A 26,724-nucleotide genomic window follows, 5' to 3' on the forward strand; every position below is an offset into this window, starting at 1 on the left:
TTGGCTTCTAAAGGGAAAAAGGCTATCATTATTCTTGAAGATTAATTTTCATAACCAGGCCAGTATTAACTAAACTAAAGCTGCTACTAGCTGAAAGGAAACATTACTCAAAACTCCCTTTCACCTGCATGCTTTAACAGATAGACAGTTTTTAAGAACTGAATTTTTCAGCAACAGCCCAGCTAAGAGAAGCTGTATTTTCCTTAAAAGTTTTAACCTTTTCTCAGCTGGTTCTCTTGGCCTCCTGCTCCATGAAACAGCCTACTATTCTTTGAACTACTTTTTAAGAACCAGGAGTATCTGACGTTACAGAATGTCTGAACTTAGTTTTTTGAAGTAAATTCCCCAGGTTTACTATACTTAAGACACTGGTGTGTGGTTTTCATCTATAAAACTCAGTTTAGAGTTCTACTGAACAGTATTTCTGCGCTCTGTATTTAGCCTTAGTTGAAGAGAGATGAAAGCTACTAACTTCCATGATCTGCTACTTACACAATTAGCAGAGCTTACTTAAAAGGGCACACTGGAAAGCTACTGGTTAAACAAAAAGACATCACTATCATAATGTGTTAAAACTACCCGTTGGCTCATTTTGTCTATTTACTTTTATCTTTATTAAGAACTGCAGACAGAGAATTTATAATTAACAGAAAAGCCAAATGTGTCCTTCAGATCAGTATCTATTTGAAAAAAGCATACACCATAAAATATGTGTAAAATGGTCACGATAAACCTTGTGGTTGTCTTAGTATTACCATTACATAAGAACACTATGAATTTAAACTAGAGAAACAATCATTTAGTACCTGATTAAAGAAGCTCAGCTATGAATTCATTCATTTGGTTCTGGATGAACTCAGAGTTTTGTTTTGACATAATTATTAAACTAAAAACTACCCTTTCAATCATGAGAAATTCACATGAATTCTTCAATGTTGTTCTATTTCTAGTGATTTTTTTTACCCATAACTGAGGGACTGAGCAATAAATGAAGTTCATCTATTCATGTCTTTCAAGCTCTCCATATAAAAAAAAAAATCCAAACCAGCATGGAATGTGCACTGTCCTTACACACCACAAAATGCTGAAATATTCTTAAACAAGAATACTTTACCCTAAAAATGTTTTAAAAGAAAAATGCAAACAGGTTTTGTCATAAAAATATCACCTAGAGTAATTCAGTTAGTGCCAGGTAATATTTCTTCCAGTAAGAACTTTACTTTCCCTACACTAACATTAAAAAACTGCTAGTATCAAAATGTACTTAATTATTTCATTAACAGACTCTGAAAATATCTGCACCTCAGACTATCACAGAAGCTGATGAATTATTTTCCTACGTATACGTGAGAACAGAGGTAAATAGGAGCACTCTGCCCAAGAGCTCCTGTAACTGCACTGGATGAAAATTTTCTTTAAATGCTGTCTCATAAAAAACTATTTTTTTTCTCCACTTTATACCTTTTCCTTGCTGTGCACAAATTCTTCAGAAAGGTATCAGCCCTGTTCACAAATGCATGACTGCTACCATATTCTGTATCAGATATTACACAAGTCACTTTTCTGTCGAACACTATGGTGGTTCTAAGTGGAGGCATCAAAAATTTGTAACTGAGATACAGCTGTTTTAGCAAAGCTGAAAGAAAAAGTGAGCTGATATTCTAGCCATTTCTCTCCTTTCTTCTGTCAGAGATTCCTACGAGCACTTCTGATCAGCCCTTCCACCCAAACAGCCAAATTATGATCAGAAATGCAGAAGAAAAAAAATCCAACTACCAGTATAAATCAGAGTAAAGAGTAACTTGAGTGTGGTGCTGCCTCAACTAGAAGCTTGTTAGACCAAAAAAATAAGGATTCTAGATCCTAGTGATGGCAGAAAAATTTTCCAAGCGCAACTTCTGGCTACTAGCCTAACAACATAGGCTTTAATTAGGGCACAGTTTAAAGAGAACACTAAGGATCACAGCATTTTGCTTGAACATAATTAACATTTAATACACCTTGGTTTATTTTCCTGCTAAGGGAAACTACCAGAAGACATTAGCTAAAGCAACAGATTTCTAATCAGTTTGTTTGTCCAAGTCACCTCAAATTGTGGAGCAAAGCTTTGCAATAGCTTCCCTTCCTTCTTCCTTTCCATCCACATTCTTTTCTGAAACTAAATTATATTTCCTTTTGTAACTCTCAAAACTGCGTGTGAAAGTCCAGTAATCACTTTGTGTAGTTACTACCTGTCATACTACAGTCTTAACTTTCTATTTAGAGTTTACAGTAACTTTGGCAAACAACAATTCCAAAAGCAAGTTTCTAGTTGTGTGACAGATACAAGCAGGCTTTACAGTTCTGCTGGTCTTGTATTCACAATACAGATTTTAAAAAAAAAAAAAAAAAAAAAAAGTATGTTCTTAATTTAATAGGTCTAGTGACAAAACCATCAAAATTTTAACAAGTATAAACAGCAACAATATTACCATGGGAAATGAAAGCTTGTAGAAAAGGTGTAGCCTTAACTTGAAAAGCATTGCTACTACTGACATAAAAATGTGTTGCAGTTTCGATATTTCTTACACCCAGTTGTAGAGCTTTTTTTTTCCCCCACCAAACATCTGATCAAAGGGAACATCTGTTGCAGAAAGCAAAGTCAGCTGCCAATCTACAGCTGACCTTCCAAAATTTAAAAGGCTCTAGATAAAGCACTGATTGTTTTCCATTTCCCATCATCTCAGATGTTTGCACAAAAAATGAATCCATTACATACCTGCAAAACTTGCTCTTCTGAGGATGACACAAACGGATCCATTTGTTTTGGTTAAGAGTATGAAGTTTTTGGCCTGCAACAGCCAGGAATATTCTATCTAAAAGTCTCACAAACAACAGCAAGTCCTACCTAGAGAAGACTAGTATCTTCTCTCAGTATTTTTATACAAGGAATTAAAAAGGTACCTCAAGGGTTATTAAAGTACCCAGTATCTTGTACGTCCCTCCCATCCCCTTCACAAATAGAAAAAAATGGGTAAGCTGCAGTGTGAACACTGCAAAAAGCCACCCTTCAAAAATAATGAGTGCAATTAGTAAAAGGTCTAACGAATTCAAAATAACATTTTTATTACCCTGTTTCAAAGCCAGAGCATCTTCAATGTGAGAAGTGATACTCTAAAATGCGATGAAAAGAAGCAAAAGTTTATCCTTATTTTACAAGGGTGAGCTAAGTAGAACCTGACCTATCTGCCAGAAAAGCCAGGATTTATACTCAAGTGCCTGGTAATTAAATTTAGAAAGGGTAAGTCTTCCAAGTGTTTCAGCTGCTCTGAATGACAACAGAGTTCTTAATACTTTTTCAGGTATGAACTGAGAAACTACTATGTCTCCATGGCAGCTGAGGCTGCAGTTGTTAAACCACAATTAAAAATGGATATTTACTGCTCAAGTACAGAGAGCTTATAAACTTGTTGAAAGGTCCTTTCCAACTCTAACTATTCTATGAATGGGGCAAATAAGCAGTTTTGCCATAAAATGGGTGCAGCACAAAGGAACAAAATGTACTGACCACTTGACTTTGCTGTGTTTGAGGTAAGGGCTGCTATTCTCCACTCCAATCCACCAAATTACTCCTGCAAAACTTGACCTTTATGACTGTATCCCTGCCATTGAAAAAAAAACTGCTCACAGAAGCAAAACAACCTGCACATTTAAAAGACAGGTTAGGAACGTGAAAGCATGCTTAGCAAGCCTATTTCTATTGCAGATAAAAGATGCAATCTGTGGTTCATTTTAAACATCCTCTCACATCCTTTACTGTCTAACCTAATAAACCTTACAGAGACATAAGTATTGCAGCGATTGCTTAACTGTCCCCATCATCTGCAGGCAGATAATCCAAACTACTGACCTTACTGATATTTTGCTGGCTTGGGGTTTTTTTGGGTGGGGATTATGTTTTGTGGGGTTTGTTTGGGGGTTTTGTGTGTGTGTTTGCGTGCTTTTCTAAAGAGACAGAAATACCCCAGTGTAAACTTGACTTTCAGATGAATACACATTCACACTACACAAAGCATCTCAGTCATTCAAAGCCAACCTACGAGCAAGGGCTTTGACACAATCGACACAAATCTAAGCATAGAGGCCTGTTTCTGAATCATATTCCATTTCATACAGGGTAGGATGGGGAGAATCAGAATGAAGAGAACCTATCCATTAAAGAACTTAGCATACATTTCCCTCCTGATAGCTGAGTGACATACGCTTCTCTGAAAAAAGTGAAAGTTACTTGCACTTGGCTCACGAAAGGAAATAATTCTGGCAAAGGCTCTCCTTTTTTTTTTTTTTTTTTATCATGGGATCCAAAGTTATGTTTCCATCAGCCCCAAAATGTCTGTAACAATTCAAACACCTCTTTTAGTAAAGGACATATCCTCCCTGAACTGGAAGAACTGTCAATCCAGCTTTGATTTCTGAAGCTCTAATACTGAGCAGAAATTTATGTGCATGTTTGTAACACCAAGAGACCATACAACATGGCCTGTTTGGTACCACTACCTACAGAGAGTCTTTTGCTGCCAAGCATGTTATCAGGAGATCTTAAATACTTAAAACAGTCCTTACTAGTACACATGAACCTTATTTCACACTTGCTGGTATTTCCCAGCTACTGTTTCTGTAATCACTGCACTCTTAGCAGCAGATAAAGCACAGCTCAGCTCTAACTCAAGATTAATTTGAGTTACTGTGGTGCTTCCGTGTTTAGGGAGTTGTAAATCACCTATGATGCTGCAAACTCTGCCTCACAGCAAAAAGCAGTATAGAATTCATGCTACAAATCACCTTCCTCAACTTTAACCAACGACCAGCAAAATACTTTAGCTGCTTAGCTGCGAGATTACAAAGAAATGAATCCCAATTATTTGAAGTGGACTTGAAAAGTACAAAGCATGACTGCATCTATTACCCTAGGTTCATTTATCACTGAAAGAAAGAAGCTGGCATACAAAGGTAAGTGTAAGGGGTCTAAAGGAAAAAAAAAAGAAAAAGGCAATAGCACTACACCCTGTGACAATACGAAGGCCAGAGTGGAGTGAAACAATAGATAATAGTATCTATCCAGCCTTGCATCAAGAAACAAAATCCAAACACAAGAGGCCTGTCATAGTACTGTTATCCCTAAATTCTTTGCTTAACATTTTTGTCTGTGTTTAAAACCATTAACCAGGAACAAGGCGCGGGGGGTGGGGGGGGGTGTCGAGGAATAAAAATAGAAACCTTTGACTCCAGAGCTACAGCCTAGGATGACTAACTGCTTGCTGTTTACCCATAAAATCCCATGACAAAATTAAACCCTTCAGGAAGACAAGTCATGCTATACCGAGCTATAAAGCTCAATTATGAAATAAAAGTGCACAGAACATAATATTCTCTCAATATGCTAAGAAATCACAATTATAACCAGATGTGAGAGTGTAAGAATATGAATATTGTTCATACAGCTGTAGAAAATCAGGAATGCAAGATAGCAACATCAATAAAAGTGCCTTAATTAAATGCAAGCTGCTGAAACACAGAAGGTCTCCCAGAGTAGCATTACCTTCATAAAAATTTAGATTTACTAAAAAGATGCTCAGCAATTTAAAACGCTAAGTTGATAGAAACACTACGCAAGGAAATTGGGTCATACAGTATATGCTAAGGGTAGCGATGTGACACTTTTCCAAAGCATCAAAATGAAGGTGAGAAGAGGCGGTCTTGTTTTTCCAAAGGCCATATGATCCCCTGCCCACACGCATTAATAAGTCATTTAAGATTTCAAACTATCAAAGCTTTTATTTGAAATTCAGTATGTCTGTTTACTCTGTTATCAATAGATTGTGGAAGAGCCAAAAGCAAAGCAATAGGAAAAAAACAGTAAATCGGTTACTTCTGTTATTCATGTCATCCCTGTATTTTTAAGGCTACATTAATTCTAGAATGTCTACAGAATCAAAAGAAGATGAACACACCTGGATATTCATTTATGTGTATCTAATCCCCTGTGCCTGCACAACAGAAAGGTCTTTTCATCAGCCTTCAGTAAGATCAACAGATCAGCTAACACTTCTGCTCAAAAACTAGGGGGGGCAGGCAGGAAGAGGGTGACACAATAAGGAAGCACAGGGGGAAGAGTCAGCCAAAGCAGTAGAAAATAGGGTATTAGTTCTCAGTGTTTTAAGAAAAAGAGGGATCCTACAAAAATCTTTCTGCATACATTTACATTTTCTCCAACAGAATGACATGTACCTATAAATCCCATACAAGTTTTGAAATAGAGCTAGAGTACAGTGAGCCTCAAATATTTAGACTACTTTAAGTTTTAAAGTGAAGGGAAAATACTCTTTAGGACAACCCTAAATTTGAGGAGGGCTCTAAAAGGCGTAAGAGCAATTACAAAATACATTTTCCCTGTTACCTACTTAAAATGTAAAATATATGTACATTAATAAAGTGAAAGTTCTTTATTGTGCTTGAGAAGGACAATTTCTACATCCATAACTTCTCACTTCTGAGGTTCATGTAAACCCAATAGCTAGAGTGTAAGTTACAAAGTGACAGTCTGAAAACGTCTTGTTTCCACAGCAATTTCCTTTTGGTAATGGGAGCTTCAATGCAAGTGACAGCCAAACTTCTGCATTTGGAATTTCAAATGATCTAATTGAAAGGAGTTGAGTTTTAGGAACAACCATGTGAAAGTTTTAATAAAAAAAAAAGAAGGGTATGACACTGGATAAACACTTATCCATCTTGGGCATGAACTCAATAATGTTTGTGAGAATACAGATGAAAATAGCAGAGGTCTGGTATGAGTAGTTAGAGAATTGCTTCTGTTCGGTTTTCAAAAACAACAGACAATACAAGATTTTGATTCTTAAATTTATTTTTAGCAGGATGTGTGTACTAACGGATGGTGACATCATTAGAAGATAGGTCCGTGTCCATCACCTGCAACAGAAGCTAGACAGATGTTAAAGAAAACCATTGAAGAGTTAAAGATTACACTACTTACCCAGAGCAGACTTAAGTCACCTAATTGAGAAGTACAGTTAGTTATTGCTGAAGACATAATAGCTCATATTTATCTGCTGTCAAAATTTTCTGTCAAGACTTAACGCATACATTACCTTGATTTTGATGGGAATCATGCACTTCTGTTTAGAAACAACTGTTAAAGAAACTTATTATAAAAAAAATACTCATGGAAAGATTGGTTATTTAAAGTTACTTACCCGTAAATTTTTTCTTCAGAAGATAAAGCATCTGCAAATTTAGGTCTAAAGCTCCCATCTTAAGTTTAAAGTTAGCAAGAATTCTCTGGGAATTCAAATTCTAATATTGTTAAACCAGATCAACAGCAGGTAACATTTCTAGGTTCTGCTCAGAATATAGCCACTTGTTTTTTTCCATACCTGGGTATTTGACAAATAGGTAGGACCTCAGGAATGTAGTTACATGTTAGCAATATTAATTCAGAAAGAAATGAAGACTTGATACAACCCAGAGATCACTTTATACTGTCAATTGACAGAAGTCTAACAAATGAAATAAGCTTTTCTAGAACAAGTTAGTTTGACAAGAAATTAAACTTACAACAGCAAAACCTAGGGAGAGACAGTTCACGAAACAGTCTCAAAGAATTAGGTGAAAGCCCCTTTCCCAGTGCTATTTTAAATAAAAAGCCAAGAAGCAAGGCACAATCTGAGCTATGGCATTTTCTAAGACTGTAAAAACAAAGTCCTTGCTTCAGAAAATGCATCTGGCTACAGGTATTTTGTATTTACATCAGAAGATAGCAATTTCTTTAGCATAACCAAACAAAAAAAAAATACAAACAAAAAAAGGTAAACTAAGTCAGCTGGCCCTATAGACAGTACCATGAAGACATCCTGATCTTAGACTTCAAAACTTTGAAATGTTTACCAGCCTGAACTTCCCAAAACAAAAGGAACTAATGCTAATGAGCATAAAGCCACTTTACTTAACACAAGTTCAGAAACTTGATTTTAAGGTTCTTTCTCTTTCTTGGTTCATAATTCTTTATTAGTACCCTGGGTGACTTCACCTTGGCTCATAGTTCTTTATTAATAACCTGCATTTATACCACACTAATTAGCCTAAAAACTTTCTTGCAGTTTACCTCAATATCCTAGAACTTCATCTCGTTAAAACAGACTGCTACAGGTACTATATACTGCTTTCTATCTGCACTGCTAAAACTAAGTCTGTATGTATAATGAAAACTGAATAGGCTGAAAAAAAACTAGACAAACACTGAAGCAATTACAGCTGTAACGTTACCTAATGTTGAGCTGGCTTAAGATTTGGAACACAAGAACATTGTTAATAATGTGCTGGAAGCAAAGACCTATTGCAATTAAATATTTACTTTTGGAGAGAAAAGTTGTTTAGGCAAACTAAAAACATTTGCAAGAACAAGCTTTAGCGAAGAATAGACTAAAACAGAACATTACGCACTTCCAGCTTATGTTCCTTCTCTGCAAGGAATTCTTTTTGACATCGGAGAAAGTCTGACAACATTCGTGTTAGCTGTTTTCTATCATCTATTTCAGCAGCCAACCTGCCATTGTAATCCGCCAGCAACATACATGCATCATCTACCATTTTGGAAAGCTGTTCTCCAGACTCCTTATCTAAAAAGCAAGCAGAGGAAAAACAAGTAAAGCATGATTTCACTATATACTGTTAAGTTCTCAGAACCACATTTCAGTTACTGGGACTCCAACCCTCACCTGTTATTCTGTCTAACAGGGACACATCCTGGACCTCTATAGGCAAAGAAGCTATTCTCTGATGAACTGCTGCATCCCCAGAGGCAGCGTTTTCTAGTTCTTGTAATGCTCTAATGAGATCTGTGGTCTGAAAGAAGCATGCAAGATTGAAAACTAGTTTAAATAAACAGATCCTAGTACAAAACAGTATTTCACAATAAGCTTATGGAATAAATTTGATGGTAATTTTAGCAGCATTTATGATGTCAGCATAGCAATATTTTACCCCCTCACAGACTGGAAATGAAGCAAAAGTCAAGCCATTATTTCTCAGAACACTGCATTATTCCTAGTTTTAAAGGTCACCTTCCTAAAATAGATATTTCATTTAAATTACTGATGCAAGACTACTTCCAAGGCTTTTATTTTTGGCATTAGTGATAATTTTACAGTACCTTTCATTTTAGTATACATTTTCTACATTATTTTTCTTGTAGTTTTGCTGCACAATTGCATCAGACTAGATCAGTGCAGTTCTTTTGAAAGTAGGGCTGATGTTCATAGATGCCCAGATGTCTGTTACAGAGAAACATACTAAATAGTGACTATTTGAGGGAAGCCATTCTTGCTATAATAAAAAGCCTTTTAAAATGGGGCAGTACCATGAAAAAAAAAAAAAAAAAAAAAGCAAACCACAAGAACTATAAAAGCCATAACAATGCAAGGTATGGTTCCCCAACCATACCGACTGCAACACTGAGAAATATTTTACTGCTAAATCGACAATAACCTTATCCTAATACATGTGTTACTTGTTACCACTCTGGAAACCAAATGCGAACTTGAAATATTGTAGAAACTAATGCTGAAATCCTGCTGTGGACAAGGCTGGGTGTCTAGTTGATACATTCTGGTTTAGTGTCAAACTGACTTAGGGTTACAGCATGCTCCACCTGTAACCCAAAGCACTGTGAAAGAGTTTCAGGTCTAGTCACCCTTGCTCAGAAAGAAAAAGCAGAGACCATTAAAAACCAAGAGTAACTGAAAAATTCTATATCAAAACATATGCAGACAGAATTTGACAAACATGCTTTTACCTGAGGAGGGTCAGAGGGAGAACTTCGAGGTGAACAGTTATTTTCATCAACTTTTATCTGTTCATACGTGCGCTTCCTTGCTTTTCTGTCTCCATCTAAATGTAAACAAGCACAGCAGTCAGGGAAATAATATTTTAAAGAAAAGACTTAATTTTCATACACACATAAAATACTTACACAAAGCTTGCCTAAGTTGTTCTAACACATCATTTTCATAAACAGACCTTTCTTCCCAGATAGAGAGCACTCGGCCAAGGTGCTTCTTACAACTCTCGTCAGACTCACTGTTACAAGAAAAGCAAAAAATCAGCACTAGGTGAAAAGTACAGCACTGCTGTAGGATTATGTCACATAAGGACTGTGACATGCCTTAGCAATATCAAAGTATGAGAAGTCAATATCAGAAAATAGCAAAATCACATTTTAAAGAAAATAAGGCACAGACCAGTTCAACAGGTCTTAGCAAGCACAAAAAACAGGCCAGCACCCAATTCTCTTTCTGTCTGTTTGCTTGACCCATGGATCTGGAGGTGTGTAGCCCTATTACACAAACACTGCAAACAGGTTTGTACTGCATCAACAGCTGTGTACCATGTGAAAATAACTCTGTATCTAGAGTCTAGAATCATCATGCAACAAGATGAATGGCTGCTGGGGAAAAACAAATCATACACCACCAGTAATGAAACACACCAAACTGTTGTAGCACACAAAATACAGACTGAAAACAAGCCTTAATTTAAGACACAGCTTACAGCTTTCTAAGGCAAAGGGGACTGAATGCAGATGAATTTACTATGCAACTTTATCCACTATCATTAAGACAGAGATCAAAAGAACACTGAATAAATCAAATTAACAGGACTTCCAAGTATAGAAATAGCACACAAAGACTAGCTGGGTCAGGACAGATGCACTGAGGACTTCTCTATTACCCCTCAAATACAGTATGATGAAGGACATTGCACATAACAGTATACTGTACCTTGAAACATGCTTAAAAGCCTCCACTATTACTGGAGCAAAATCTTTTGTAAATTCTGGTCCTTTCCTCTTGCTGTTCTGTATGACATCATTGGCCAAGTACAGGAATGTCAGCTTCCTACTTGGTTTTGCTAATAAAGAGAGTGATAAACAAGAATAATTAGAAAACTTAGTTACTCAAATTAATACCTCTTTATCCATATTTATGCTAAATACAAAAAACAAATCAAACATGTTTTTCCTAGTCTCATTACTGCTTACAACATTTCACTCTAGTTCTGTATTTAAAAATGTGAGAAGACTTTGGTCACCCATTGGCTTTTCTCTCCCTTCTGCTGTAACTCTGCTCAGATTCTTCCTCCTTCATAATATGACACGAGTTCCTTCTAGCACCATCTCCAAAAATAAACAGAAAACAACATGAGACTCTGAAGTGTTCTTCAGTCCCCAACTATTTTCACATGATTTCCTGAGCCCTGTGTGATTTGTGTCTTTGGCAGCCTTCATGGATTTCTTTCAAGTACTTTAGCTTCCCTTTAAGTCTGCATTTCTTATACCAATGGAGTCTTTTGACTAGGAATTTCAGACCCACAACCACTTATATAAAGAACCTCCGCCTTCCAGTTTTAATTTCAGTCCTATATAAAACCACATCTCATTCTCATATTTGAGTAAACTGAACAGTCAGTCCCTACTCAATCTCTCCACATCATTCAGATACTTCCCTCCCTTATTTTCTAATCATTAACACACTCATGTGTGTGCAGCTCTAATATTAAGAAAACACTTCCAAAAATCACTTTCAGGCTCCTGGGGTATATCTCTTTTCCAAGCATCTGAAGCATTCTAGCCTGTTCCCATTAACATTAAATAAATTACAAGCTTCAAATTTACAAGTTGCTTTCGAAAATCTGTTGCGTATTTTAAATGTTCCTACTCACGAATTTTCATTTTCCACCCCACTTCAGGTTTCTCAGAGCTGCAACTCCTATTGCTACACTTCTAACCTTGCATTAACACCAGAAAAATTTCAGGCTCCATTACCAACCACACAGTCTCAGTACGTATGCTGACTTTAAAAAAAGAGATTTCTCTTAAAAGAGGGATTTAAGTTTTTCTGCCCTCCTGAGGAAAGCAGCACTGTGGTAAAGCCTTTACATGTTCTTTAAACAGGTGCTCAGTTCCCAACATGATTTGATTTTGTTAATTTCCCCTGCAACCTCTCAAACATTCAGAACCACCACCCTCACACAGAAGAAAAAAAATTCAACAGTGGTATGTTTCCATTCTATGGAAATGCTTTTGAAAATAAGCTTTGCACTACAGAAAGATTTCCCTGAAGGACTTATTGTTGGAGTATTGAAATTTTCCATCGTCTTGGACAGACATATCCAACAAGTTAAGATAGTTTTTGATTAAGGGGCGGGTGAGGAGGTAACAACTGTTACAAGTGAAAATGCACCTATCTCTCAGAATCAAGGCAAACTAAAAAGTGGCAAAAAAGAATTAGTTTTGAAGTGCTGCACCCAAGGCAGATGTATTCCAAATAACGAAGTAATTACATGCAAACACCTTGGAAATTACTCTATTTGAGTCAAAATCTGGCTAAAATAAAATGAAGACTTTATAAACTTATGGTACTTAATTTCTATGTTAGAAACTGACACAAACCAACACATCTCCTACCTACTCTTTCAGGTAAATCACAGCTCTGACACAGAAAGCTTTGAATTAGTTAGAGAGGCTTAGAAAACGCATCTTGTCTCATGAGTGTACTAAAATGTTTAACATTTGTTAAAGATGACCCTGACCCCTACCCCCATTTCTTAAATAAGCCCAGAATTAGGACTCAAAATTTAATGAAGCAGGCTGTTCCCTATACTATATCCTCTGAACTACATGCAGGATAGGTCCTTGCCCATCCATTTCAAAGAAAAAAGAATCATGTTTTAACCCTCAGAGATGCAACTCATTTGTGACAAGCCAACTTCCTTGTTTCCAACAAGTAACCATCTTGATGGTAAAGACAGGAGATATATGTAGTGCCATGGACTCAGGTGATGTTGATTTTCACAAAGCCTTGACTATTTATTCACTACATTAAACAGATCAATATACCATGTTTGGAAAAAACATGATAAAACCCAGAAGTCACTCAAAACACTATTACTCTATCTGTGGCTTTGGTGAGAAATTCAACTAAAATTCTACTCTTATGTTCGCAGAGGAAATGTGAAGTAAAATTTTATTCCTCTTGCTGTACGAATGCTCTGCAGAATTCCAAAGCTAAACATGTCATCTGCTCTCAAGAAGTGTTCCTGTCCAGTTCACAAATCTTCAGGAGTTACATACTGGCCTACTATCACTCTGCCTTACACATGAGGCTAAGGTACAATGTAACATTTAGCAACTCAGTTTGACAACCATTAGCTGAAAAAATACAAAATTCTGTGAACACTACTATGACTGTAAATTAACTATGGAAGTCTGAAATATAAAATTAAACTCCAGACCAGACGGATCTGTTCTGATAAAAAAATAAAAAATCATCTCTTTAAGAGTGTCTCTCTTCAGTAGCAGTTATAACAGCTTTTCAACACCTCAGAACACCAAAATGGACCAAAGAACAGCTACAGACTATTTAAAAAAAGTGTCTTCAACACATGGCAAGGCTATTAGCAAGAGCTCTCTTACTGTCACAAGAAAGTGAAAGAAAAAAATGGAAGATCTTAGGTTAAAGAATAATCTGAAAGGCACATACTGCCAAAGTACAGTGTTAGAAGTAGCTAGCCCACACTATCGGTACACTAACGGTACAGTCTGCAAACACAAAACTGCAAAGAATGCATCCATGTTGGACGGAGTCATTTTTTCAGACGCCCTTGTGCAGTGCTCACATAACTCTTCTGCTTGTTTCAGTTTTATCTACCATTTACCCACCAAAGCAGCTCCCTGAAGCACTGGATTCTGAAACACTTTTAACAGGTCAATGGTGCTGGTTGGTATAAAGACCATATTAAGCATCCACAGTGAGACTAACCAGGATTGGCACCTTGCAACTGAAGCTAAGTCTGTCTCAAAAATGTATCTGACATATTTAAATACCAATGAATACTCTGCAGGCATCCATGGAATTTAACCTGCAACTAGTGTAATCAGGCATCTACAGTGGACAGACTTGGCATTCTCATTATCAAGTCTTAGTTTCCGGCAAGCTATACTTAGGAATAAATATCTGTTAGTCCAATCTAGGCATTCCTAGTTCTCTACCAGTCCAGTATGAATGCCCTGACTTTGTATGCCTGAAATCACAGAACTCAGTGAACTATAATGCTGAGAGCTACCACTTTAGTGAAGAAATTCTAGAATTTTACCTTGGAAGGCAGTAAGCAAGTTAACTTCACTCAGGTTAACTCTGGTAATTGAAGCCATCATAATTCTATTCATCTTCTCTGAGCTTCCATGAAGATTGCTAGAAACATGCCCATCAGTGTCATGCTCTTCTATACCTCTTCCCTAGAGCTGAGATGTGTTTGCTGTCTTAGGCACACAAGCATAAGGGATTTCACCTACATCCCACTACAAGTGTATAGTCTATTGATGCATCTGAAAACCTTACAGCAGGCTTTCACTTTCTACAGGCTAGCTCTGCTATGAATGAAAACATCTTTCAACAGAAGGTTTTGAGAAAGTGAACATCAGTAGGTTAAAATCCCACAACAGTTATCAGCACTAAACAGTTTCTTTTTTTACTGAAGTTCTTTAAGAAGGATTCAAATAACGATCTGACTCAATTGCTTTTCAATTACATTAGTTTATACATATACAGCAGAATATGAGTCTCAGCAACTTCCAAAATCCCTGGGACATTTCCTATATCATGACATGCTCACACCTTCATGAAAGAAGTTAAATGACATCTCTGTAAATACCTGACAAGCTTTCATGGTTGAAGGTAGTAACACAGCTGTAAAGTCACTTGAGAGGCTACCACCAGAAAGGACAATTAAAAATAATATAATCCATAAAAGGCATGTTGTACAACAAGCACTTCATCTTAACCTTCTGTATGCAAAAGTTAAACTAAGTGTTCAACACTGCACTGTCACCTGATTCTCCTGGTGAATTTTACCAAGGTTTAAGAACTTCTGTGTTTCCTTTTCAAAGACAGGAATGAGACTGCCTACAGAATGTGCATTTAATATTTGGGGGTCCAAGTGAGTTTGAAGACTAACAGATGAAAGAAACACAGCATACAGCCACTGCTGGGAAAGAGGCCATCAGCATCAAATTACCATGGGCATGTGAGAAAGTTGGTCACAAACCAAGGAAACCCTTACTAAATAATTACTCTGCAGAAGCTTCCCACTGTAATTGGTATATCCCGAATTACCTGAACACATGAAACAAACCAACTCGTTTCATTGACTCGTCTGGCTGGTACAATGCCAAGATGAATATAAATCCACAGCAGTGACAGTTTTAGGATAGAAAAAATACACCATACCAAAGTATTTAAAGCAGAATGGTGAAACATAGGCAGGTTCAGGTAAGATGCGAGGACACAAGTGGTACAGCAACAAATTAATACAGATTTGCATACATTGCATTCTTTCAAGACTAGTATTTGAGAGTCAGCTAGTCAGGCTGGATTACGCAATCCAAATGTGACTATTTAAGTGACAGATTCTGACATTGCTCATAAAATTACCTATAGTCAGGAGCAACAGATAAATCATTACGCAATAAATACATTTCTCGAACTTGTCTTAACTCACATTCACCTGAAGTTTTGCCCGCTGTTGGTTGATCTCCAAGCCTTTCTATATAGATGAGAAGATTCATGTGGGTAAGCGGGAAGCACAAGCACCTCTTATGTATCTTACTGGCCTCCCCAAGAACACCTACTAACCAGTGAAATCAGTAAGCCATAGTTTTATTTTAAATGTTTCTTTGTGAAAGAAAACCAAATCCATTTATTCTCTCAGGTGTATCACATTGGCCAATGACACTATATCACCAATACGTAGAATAATCTACAATCACCAATAAAGAAAGTTTCCTTCTCTACTATGTAGTACTGAAAACCTGCACTACATAGTAAATAATTGTTTTAAATCAGGAACTTTTTTCCTGAAATCCACATCTGCAGAGCAATATATCTCCACTACTTTTGGCTGTGGTTCTGCTCCAAATCAGTTAACTGAGTATTAGAGTAATTCAGATGTAGTATAACTTACAAATCTGGTTTTAATGTTGCTAGATCTTCTCAATTTGCCTACTAAGAGCCTCTATCTTCCAATTTTCAGCAGCACTGAGCAACTGCCACGACAGCTACTAGCTTCAGAAAAACATACTGCATCAATGCCAACAGCTATAATGACTGATGACATAAACAATAATGCTATGTCCCAGCAGCAGCAGTGGGAGACAGCCATAAATAATTAAAAATAGTCACTTCTTATACCACTGAACAACTTCAACACCTGGAAAACAACAAAAAGTTCAACCATAATAAACTGGAACAACAGGTAAAGTGGCAGGGCTGAGCGCTAAAAATGTCCCCCTCTGTGGCAGCCCAGATGTACACAACTGTTACAGAACTTTAGCTGTCTTAAAGACAATATACAATGGCTCTGCTAACCTCGATAAGCTTTGCAGTGAAGACACAGTGTGACACAGGTGGGGTGACAGATGACAGCCAAAACAAAGAGGTCAAGTGATTACAGAGGGGCAGGTTCAGCATCAGTTTCCAAGACTGACTTATCTATGAGATGCCATGTCAGGCTCTGAGGAAACAGATACCTGAATCTGAAATTAGGTTTACAGATACAACACAACAACTATTAAAATATCACTAGGTTGTAAATACCTAACAAGTGACAGGGCTGGACCTGGAAAATCTAACAGAAAATTAGTTGACAGGAAAACTAGTACAGAAAAATTACTGGAGTTAAAATTAGAAAGTCCCATACTACCAAGCTCAAACACTTAGCAATTTTACTTTTTTTCTGCTTTTTAAGAAGAACATGAAAAATTTTGCTTTTTAAAAAGAACACGCTTTAACCCAGTACAGAAAATACCACATGAAGCCTACTGAACAAGCACCTACTATTCATCCTTGAAGGTTGATGCTTTGAATTATGGAATTGAAATTTTAAATTTCAAAGCACACAAACAACAAACTCCTACAACTGCAGGGTATCCTGAAACCAGCAGTTAAGAGATGTATGCAGTAGAACATCTGTTTTATAAATAACAAAGAATATGTCTTAACAGCCTCCATCTCAGAAAAGCCTCTTCAAGGGGGCTGGCTCCTAAGGGTTTTCTCAGTGGCTGCAGGCTTACAAACAAAATTGCATGTGTCACACCACTATTTAGTTAAAAAAAAAACAAACCCAAAAACACAACAAAAAACACACCAAACAAAACCCAACAACAAACAAAAACAAAAATCAACCCTGTAAGTCAGCCCTTTTAAAGACACACAAAATTGAAGTTTTAACAGGTCCACTAGTTGCATTTTGGGAATGACTGATGTATTCACATTACAGTTAATTAATTAGTACTTAAATATGGAGTAAGCTTACAACTAGCAAGTATTTAACTATTTAACTTCAAGTGTTACATTTCATACATCTGAAATCTATCTGGAACAGGATCTTTTTCCTCAGTGCACACTTTTTAAGCCTTTGCCAAATTCTCCCTAACTTTAACTCAAAAGCCTCTGTAAAACAGGTTATGGAACAACATTATCACAGAACTTAATTCACAAAAGTTACTTTGAAGCAATCATGAAGGTGACATATCACAAGAAACCCCCCCACCACTTTTCTAGAATAAAAATCCAAAATGCACGATATTCTCATTTTAATAAGACATTTACTACAAATGAAGAATACCCTCCCCATCAAATTATTTATTCCATATGTTAATTATGAAATTCAAAAGAATACAAACTCATGATTAGCATAAGCCAGTGCTAATACAGGCTGCAGACTACAGGTGAGATACTATCCTCACAGTCTCCTTTCTGCCAACACCAGCTTTCCGTCAGGGAACTCATCTACTTCAAACTAATTATTGGGTTTTCATCAGCAGCACAGCACAAGATACTGTCAGCAAAAAAAGCATCAGAAATGTTTTAAGACATAGCTAACCAACAGCAGACTGGAAAAGGAGCTGTTCTGTTGTCATTGTAGACCTCTGTTTATCTGTCAAAACAGGAGAAATCTTTGTTATTTCATTACAGTTGCAATTTAAGTTAAATGCATTCTATTAATCTTTTCTCATCATTTTACTCATCAGTGAACAAAAGATCAGTGAATGACAATCTATTTTCTATCAATCATAATAAAAGATGGTGGGGAAAAGAAAATCCACCACTATATACACTAAAATGTAGAGGATCTCGAATGACACCTGAGTGGTTTTGCACAGATGCATAATTAGGAATACTTAATACCACCAGCTCTGCCACAACCCCACCCTTATGGCACCATTCACCCACGCATTTTTCATTAGCACATAATTGAGGTCAGTCATCAAACAGAATGTCCCTATGCTCAGTCTCTTGAAACATATAATATGCAACTCCTGATCTAATTTCATCCAACTACTGGCTGTATAAGATGACACCCGTTCCTTATATATTTGTGCATCTGGACAATTCAGTCGTATCACTGCTTCCACAATGCAGGTCAATTCTAGAATACATTATGCTAGCTTTCCTCCAATTTTTAATTCTTTCTAAGAATGACCCTATGAATTCTACATGCCAGTACTTTAGCAACTACATATAAAAGTTATGGTAGTATTAGGGGAAAAGCATATATCCATAGTCCTTCAGTAATCAGAGTTACATCAACTCTATTGATGCAACCTTAGCAACAGTGGAATTCAGTGAGATAAATCCAGTATAGCCACTCCAAGTTACGACAAACGTGCAAGTTCTGACCATTCTCCAAGTTTATATCCAAGTGCAAAAGTTCACCAAGAAAATCAGTGAAAGTTCAACTGCAGATGAAGGTTTATGAAGCAGATTATCTGTAGAAGCGCCCTAATATAGGTCCTGAGCACAATCAATCCAAGTAAACAGGAAGGGACTAAGATTTTATGTTGCCTAAGTTATACTCACATTTAAAAAGCTGCCTCTTCACCTCTAACATAATACAAAGACAATGACTATTTTAAAAGTTAAAGAATCAGAACCAAATATGTAGGAACAAAAGAGCTGTGATCCTAGTACTTGTTCTCATGAATAACTAAAGCTGTCTTCAAAAAGGTTCATGCAAGTTGATCTGATGCAAGTGATCTTTTTATTTAGCCACAGAAAATGTAGTATCACACTGTACTGTGTTCAACTTGGTTATACAATATTCCATTAGCCAAATGGAGTAGGCCGGAAGGAGGGTCTGGAGACAGGGGTGACAATGAAAAATGAATACAATGAAAGGAAATAAAATTTGGAAAGGCAAAGTTCATTTTCAGTTTTAGGACACTACTGACTAGCAATAGCAGCAGACAGTGCCAATAATTTTTGTGTCCCTATTCCCCAAACAGAGATTATTTTTCTCTCATGTAGGAGGGAAATCATGTTTCTATGATTTGGCTGGTGAGCAAATCAGAAACCTTAAACTTACTCTATGACCTTATCGCCAGCATTCTACTTTGTGATGTTTTATGCAAGTCAATTCACCACACATTCACAAGTCAATTCACCAAACACTACTGGTTTTCCTTCTCGTTTTCCACATGCTGACTGCTTAGAACACTAAATTCCCCTTTGGGGAATAGGGGCCACCTTACAATTACATGCTGCAATTAGCAAAAAGTTAGTACTGGGCCAATGTAAGCTAACATTTATAAAGCTCAGGTACTATTTATCGCTAACATTTATAAAGCTCAGGTACTATTCATCAGAGATGGGAAATTAAAATACATCCTGTATATATTAACCATGCCAGCTTCAAAATGAAGTGGAAGAGGAACATAAGAAAAAGGCACTAGGCTTAAAAGCAGAGAAGGAAAGGTGCAGGACTCTGAAATCACCTAAATTTCTCCTACCTGACACAGAGTATCAACAGCTTCTACACACCCTTGAAGGGTGACTTCCAAGGAGGTCACCAGAAAAATCTTACTCTGAAGAAGCAAAGGCTGGATAACAACTTCAACAAACTGAAGAGGAAAACAATTATAGCAGCTATATTCATCCAAAGCTCAAAACAGGCTTAAAAGTGGAAGCCAGACATTGAAAGCTGGCAGAAAGCAAAGCATGCCCATGAGTTCTTAAGAAGATTGTTACCCTTACCACTCAAAGCCACCTTAGAACATGTAAGCCATATTTCATAGAATGGTTAGGGTTGGAAAGACCATCTAGTTCCAACCCACTTGCCACAGGCACTGACACCTTCTACTAGACTATGTCACCCAGGGCCCTACCCAACCTGGCCTTAAACACTGCCAGGGATGGAGCATTCACCACTCATTTGGGCAACCTGTTCCAGTGTTTCACCACCCTCACAGTAAAGAACTTCTTCCTCTTATCTAACCTGATTAAACCCCTGTTTAAGTTTCAAACATTTCGTTTTTCCAATTAGTCAAACAGCACAACAGGCAAATTATGCTAATACTGAAGTTAAGGACTGACCACTAGTATCACAGATTATTATAAACTGGTATTGTGCATTTTAATTAAGATGAGCAACCAAAACTCTGGCTTTGTTCCAATTAGTTTAAGATACCTTTCTGACACCATCCAAAACACTAAACATTCAAGCTGGCTGTTTAGAAGGCCCAGAAACAAAATGTTTCAGATGTAGATGGGAGATAATTCATTTGTTCTCAGAACAAGAAAGCATGCTTGCAACAAACATAGTGAAAACGACCCATGTGAAAACCTACAGAGTTCATAGGAACGTATCTCCATATTATATTGTACAGTTTATTATTACTTCATATGCAAGATATTTAAGGGTAGTTCATCTGCTATGAAGTTACGCCCCCTAACCAAGAGATCATTGTGATCCAGCCATGTACTCTTTGTATTCCATTACATATAATTTCTGCAAGTCAGCTATTCCTCTTAATTTTGAGAAACTGAGTGGTTCCTCTTTCTTAAGTTCTGTAACAGCTTAGTCCTACTTCTCCTCTCCACTTGAAAACCTAGCCTTCTACTTTCCCCGTTAAAGAGCCACATATTAATGGAGCTCCAAAGGAAACTACTGTAAAACTGTAACACTTCCTAGAGCAAAGCAGAATTCTAGAAAGACACTTCTTTTTCTTAGATGAGACAACTGAAGGCCATATAATTTTTTAGTCAGGTCAAATAAATTTTCACATGCCATTTCTGCCTTTCAGTTCCCGACCCTATAGCTGCAAGTTCTTTCCAAGCCAAATAAGAATCTAGATCTGCACACTCAACATCAGACACTCAATACAGCTAAAAATCCACAATTTCTGTTATGCTAACATTTGTATTAACCATCTGGCAAAAAAAACCACCAAGAAGTAAAAACCACTTTGGACATATTAAATTGGTCTTTCCCCAGAATATCCCCATCCTCAGCTGCCCTACAAGAATAGTCGCTGGCATGAGTGGACAAAGCCCACCGTGTCAGGAAACTCAAGCGGTATTACAGCTAACCATCATTACAGATGACGAAATACAAGACCTAAGAAGAGTGATCCTGAAAAGCCGTAACTACCAGTACTAAAACAAAAAGCCTTAAGACCTGTGTTTGCCTCCTTCCTTCCCTTTTCCCACTTTCCATTAAAAAAAAAATGGAGTAAACCACCAGAAGCGGCCTCCTCGGAGGCATCTCACTGAAGGCCGAATGGGACGGAGAGAACAGAAGCCAGGCAAATGGAGAAAAAACAGAGGGAGGAGAAGCACCTCCCATCCCCCAGTCACGAAGAAACAGAGACGCGGGGCTCAACATTTGCCCCAGTAACTCCTTTCTCCTCAGCTACCGGGGCGTGCCCTCCCTCCTCCCCGGCTCGACAGGCCGAGGAGCCCTGCCGCAGCAGCCGCACACTCGACGGTGGCCTCCTCCCGCCGCAACCGCCGCACCCCCTCCCAAACCCGCTGCCCCTGAGGAAGGCCGCACCCGGCACCCAAGGGCGGAGAAAGGCCCAGCAGGGTGGCTGCGCCAGTGACAGGCTCACCTTTGCGCAGCTCCCGCTCCCACACGCTGACGATGAGCGCCGAGTGCTTGCGGTGGTGGATGAGCCACAGGCTCAGGGTCTGCACGCTCTGCTGCGAGTTGCTCAGCTCCGACAGCTTCCGCTCCAGCGCCGCTTCTGAGAACGCCGACATAGCCGGGCCGCACTCGGCTCCGCTCTACTCAGCCTCGCTTCTGCCGCCGCCCCTACCGGCCCGGGTCGGCCGCACTCAGTCTCCGCCTCTACACCCCAGCAGGGGAGGAGCCGGCCCTTCCCGCCTCGTCTCGCCGGCCGCTACTTCCGCGCTCCCCGGCAGCGCGCGCTAACAAAATGGCGACACCCGAACCTCCCGGAGCACCGCCCTACCCCGCTCCGTCCCTCTCCTCCTCCTTCCCCCACTTCCGGCAGAGGCCCACAACAAGGCGGAGCGAGGACTGAGGAGGTGGATCTTAAAGTGGGTGCGGCCTGTCGCGTCCCTCCGAGCAGCCTCCGCACGGCCGCCGGAGCGTGGCCCTAAGGTCCGTTCCGCCTGAGGGTGCTGAGCGGCGGCTGGTCAGTGGTTTGCTTGGTGGCCCCCCCTTAGCTCGCCAGCCGGGATCTCTTCTGGCGGCTGCGCTCCTGAAAGCCGGTGGGGGTCAGCCGAGTCTTAACCAAGTTACTTTAGAGAGATTTCTCAGTGAGCTGTTGGGGGCCCTAGGACATGCAGAGCAGAAGCAGGTTTAGGGGGCATTGGTGCAAAACTGCAGGTATAGCAACATGTTGCTCTGGGAAGTAACATAAAAAACCAGACGTAAGTCCCCAAGGCAATCCAGGCCTGCCAGTTTCTGCCATCTGCCATAGCAGGTTAAGAACTCTGACACTGGGGGTGTGGTATTTCATTATTGCAGGTGGACGTGTACTCCACAAAGGTGCCTGGCCACATTTTTAAAAGCCTTTTATTTATTTTATTTCTCATTTATGGCATTGACAGTATCATGACAATTCCACTGTTCAATGACAAGATTATGTGCAAAAATACTTCTCAGTTGTTTCTAACCTGCTCACTCAAAGCTCTGTTGAATCCTTGCTACTCCTGCTGTTTTGGCAGTAGAAAAGAAAAATGGTTCTCTGCTCACCTTTGCATTCTCTCACAGATTTTGACTTGTATCATCTTAAGTAATTTTTAAAGCTGAATGATCCAAGTTAGGTTTTACATAGAAGGTACTGTATGCTGCTTAGCATGATAGCATTTCTGGTGTTTATGTGAGCATTTCGGAGGAACAGCCTCGCGCTCGCAGGCCCTTATTATCATGGGGAACTTCAACCACTCTGATATCTGTTGGAGAGACGATAGAGCCGGGTACAAGCAATCCAGGAGGTTCCTTGATTGTGTGGAAGACAACTTCCTTCTGCAGGGAATAGAGGAGCCGACAAGGAGAGGTGCCATGCTTGACCTTGTGCTCACCAAAAGCAAAGGGCTGGTTGGAAATGTAATGCTCCAGGACAGCCTTGGTTGCAGGGATCACGAGATGGTCAAATTCAAGATCCTCAGGGCAGTGAGAAGAGCATGCAGCAAGCTCACTGCCCTGGACTTCAACAGAGCAGACTTTGGCCTCTTCAGGTACCTGCTTAGTGAGGTTCCATGGGATATAGCCCTAGAGGGCAGGGGGGCCCAAGACTGTTGGTTGATATACAAGGATTACCTACTAAAAGCTCAGGAGTGTTGCATCCCAACTAGAAGGAAGTGCAGCAGGAGGGCCAGGAGACCTCCTTGGATGGATAAGGAGCTGCTGAGGAAGATTCAAAGGAAAAAAGAGTCTTATAAAAGGTGGAAGCAAGGAGAGGCAGCCTGGGAAGAATACAGGGATGTTGTCCGGGGAGCTAGGGGCCACGCTAGGAAAGCTAAGGCCCAGTTAGAATTAAACTTGGCTAGGGATGTTAAAGATAACAGGAAGGGATTCTTCAGGTACATTGCAAATAAAAGACAGACTAGGGACAATATGGGCACCCTCAGGAAGCTATCGGGAGAACTGGCTACCCTGGATCTGGAGAAGGCTGAGGTTCTGAATGACTTCTTTGCTTCAGTCTTCACTGGCAGATGCTCTGACCACACCACCCAAGTCTTGGAAGGCAGATACAAAGACTGTGAGAATGCAGACCTTGGGCCCACTGTAGGAGAGGAACTGGTTTGAGACCATCTTAAGAACATGAATGTGCACAAGTCCATGGGACCTGATGCAATCCATCTGCGGGTCCTGAAGGAGCTGGCAAATGAAGTTGCTAAGCCACTGGCCATCATGTTTGAAAAATCATGGCAGTCAGGTGAAGTTTCCAATGACTGGAAAAAGGGAAATATAACCCCCATTTTCAAGAAGGGGAAAATGGATGACCCAGGGAATTACAGACCAGTCAGTCTCACTTCTGTGTCTGGCAAAATCTTGGAGCAGATTCTCCTGGAAGGCATGCTAAAGCATATGAAAAACAACAAGGTGATTGGTGACAGCCAGCATGGCTTCACTAAGGGGAAATCCTGCCTGACCAATTTGGTGGCCTTCTATGATGGGGCTACAGAACTGATGGACATGGGTAGAGCAGTTGATGTCATCTACCTGGATTTGTGTAAAGCGTTCGACACTGTCCCACACGATATCCTTGTCTCTAAATTGGAGAGACATCAATTTGATGAATGGACCACTCGGTGGATAAAGAACTGGCTGGATGGCTGCACACAAAGAATTGTGATCAATGTCTCAACATCCAGCTGGAGACCAGTAACAAGTGGTGTCCCTCAGGGATCGGTGTTGGGACCGGTCTTGTTCAACATCATTGTCACTGACATGGACAGTGGGATTGAGTGCGCCCTCAGCAAGTTTGCCAATGACACCAAGCTGTGTGGTTCGGTTGATACACTGGAGGGAAGGAATGCCATCCAGAGGGACCTTGACACGCTTGTGAGGTGGGCTAATGCCAACCTCATGAAGTTTAACCATGCCAAGTGCAAGGTCCTACACCTGGGTTGGGAGCAATCCCAGTCACAGCTGCAGGTTGGGCAAAGAAGAGATTCAGAGCAGCCCTGCAGAGAAGGACGAGAAACTGAACATGAGCCAGCAGTGTGTGCTCGCAGCCCAAAAAGCCAACCATATCCTGAGCTGCATCAAAAGGTGTGTGACCAGCAGGTCGAAGGAGGTGATCCTGCTCTCGTGAGACCTCCCTTGGAGTATTGTATGCAGTTCTGGTGTACGCAGGATGAAAAGGACATGGAACTGTTGGAACAAGTCCAGAGGAGGGCCACGAGGATGATCAGGGGGCTGGAGCACCTCCTGTATGAAGATCGGCTGAGAAAGTTGGGGCTGTTCATCCTGGAGAAGAGAAGGCTGCGTGGAGACCTCATAGCAGCCTTCCAGTATCTGAAAGGAGGGACTCTTCATTAGAGGCTGTAGTGAGAAGACAAGAGATAACGGGTTAAAACTTAACACAGGAGAAGTTTATATTGGATATAAGGAGGAAGTCCTTTACTGTAAGGGTGGTGAGGCACTGGAATGGGTTGCTCGGGGAAGTTGTGAATGCTCCATCCCTGGCGATGTTCAAAGCCAGTTGGATCAGAGCCTTGTGTGATATGGTTTAGTGTGAGGTGTCCCTGCCCATGGCAGGGGAGTTGGAGCTAGATGATCTTAAGGTCCTTTCCAACCCTAGCTATTCTATGATTCTGGCCTTCCTGCTGCTGTTCTAGAAAACACTTAACATCATTTCTTACTTTAAACATCACCAGCTCACTGACATTTTCAGAGAACTGAACTGCCCACCTTAAATCCTGAATCATGTTTCTGTAGCTAATAATTATGACTGCAGTTAGTGTCTGTTTCAGTATTTTTAATATTTCCATAAAATTATGCCTGTATTAGAAAAAAAATATTCATTTACCATACTCTTGGGACATCATGGCAATGGTTATCCACCTTTAAAGTATCCACCTTTAAAACAGAGTATTCCTATAAGTTTTCACACATCCAGTTTGTCCTCACCCAACAGCAGAAAGCTTGTTATGAAAAACAATCTTTTTAAAACTTTACAAAAAAGCTCTACATCTTTTTCTCTATGTCCAACATTAAAAGAAGATGTCCCAGAGGTTTGTTTTCAGGCAATTTTCTTAATACTGGTTCTTAGTGAACTCTTCCTTTTAAACATAAAATATTGGTGAGGGCAAGATGTGTTAGGAGGTTTTTACTTGTATTCTAATTGTAAAATCACTGTACCATGAATGATTTTGAGGGACCTAGGAAGCATTTTGCAGAAACACTTTTGAGAGATATTAAGTGAGAAGCTGCACAGATCCCTACAGAGTCTCTTTTACAGACTCTCTTTTTCTATCAGTTCATTTTGATCATTATGAGTGAAAGAACCTGTAATATATTGCTATTTTTGCTATGTACATCAGAGGACAATGGCATTAAGTAGAACTGGCCAGTGAAGTAGAATTAAGACAGAGCTACCATGGAGGCAAACATTAGAAACATGAAGTATGGATGGTAATCTTGTAACTAACATTCAAATGCCATTTACTAGAGGTATATATTCTGATATTAGAAGGAGAAGCTTGTGGGCAACAATGGGAAAAGAAACATTTATATAGAAGAATAGTTTCATTAAATTTTCGTGTTAAATAAAAAAAGATAAGGAGAAAGAGCAGGAAATTGGTAGATAATTTTAGTAATGATTGTAGAAATGTTCATTACTATTTCCTCTGCATATAT

The 26,724-nt window shown here is 39.2% G+C and overlaps 1 protein-coding gene across 2 annotated transcripts in view; it reads right to left on the reverse strand.

Moving 5' to 3' along the window:
• Window positions 1-22,439, reverse strand: part of RPRD1A (regulation of nuclear pre-mRNA domain containing 1A) — a 41,396-nt gene extending 18,957 nt beyond the window's left edge. The window contains exons 1-7 of one of the 2 annotated variants that reach the window (XM_061369586.1): window positions 21,998-22,439; window positions 10,833-10,962; window positions 10,025-10,131; window positions 9,848-9,942; window positions 8,772-8,898; window positions 8,499-8,672; window positions 6,464-6,721 (exon numbers count right to left, since the gene is read on the reverse strand). In XM_061369586.1, coding sequence (XP_061225570.1) covers window positions 6,537-6,721; window positions 8,499-8,672; window positions 8,772-8,898; window positions 9,848-9,942; window positions 10,025-10,131; window positions 10,833-10,962; window positions 21,998-22,148 — 969 coding nt within the window. In that variant the 5' untranslated portion in view covers window positions 22,149-22,439 and the 3' untranslated portion in view covers window positions 6,464-6,536. Of the gene's footprint in view, window positions 1-6,463; window positions 6,722-8,496; window positions 8,673-8,771; window positions 8,899-9,847; window positions 9,943-10,024; window positions 10,132-10,832; window positions 10,963-21,997 lie in introns of those variants that run through there. The other variant, XM_061369585.1, reaches the window with a different exon arrangement.
• Between the last annotated feature and the right edge of the window lie 4,285 nt (window positions 22,440-26,724).

This window comes from Neopsephotus bourkii, unplaced genomic scaffold, assembly GCF_033783945.1.
Source record: "Neopsephotus bourkii isolate Nb327-2 ecotype Australia unplaced genomic scaffold, CSIRO-AGI_Nbou_v1 NB_1508, whole genome shotgun sequence".
Classification (NCBI taxonomy): domain Eukaryota; kingdom Metazoa; phylum Chordata; class Aves; order Psittaciformes; family Psittacidae; genus Neopsephotus; species Neopsephotus bourkii.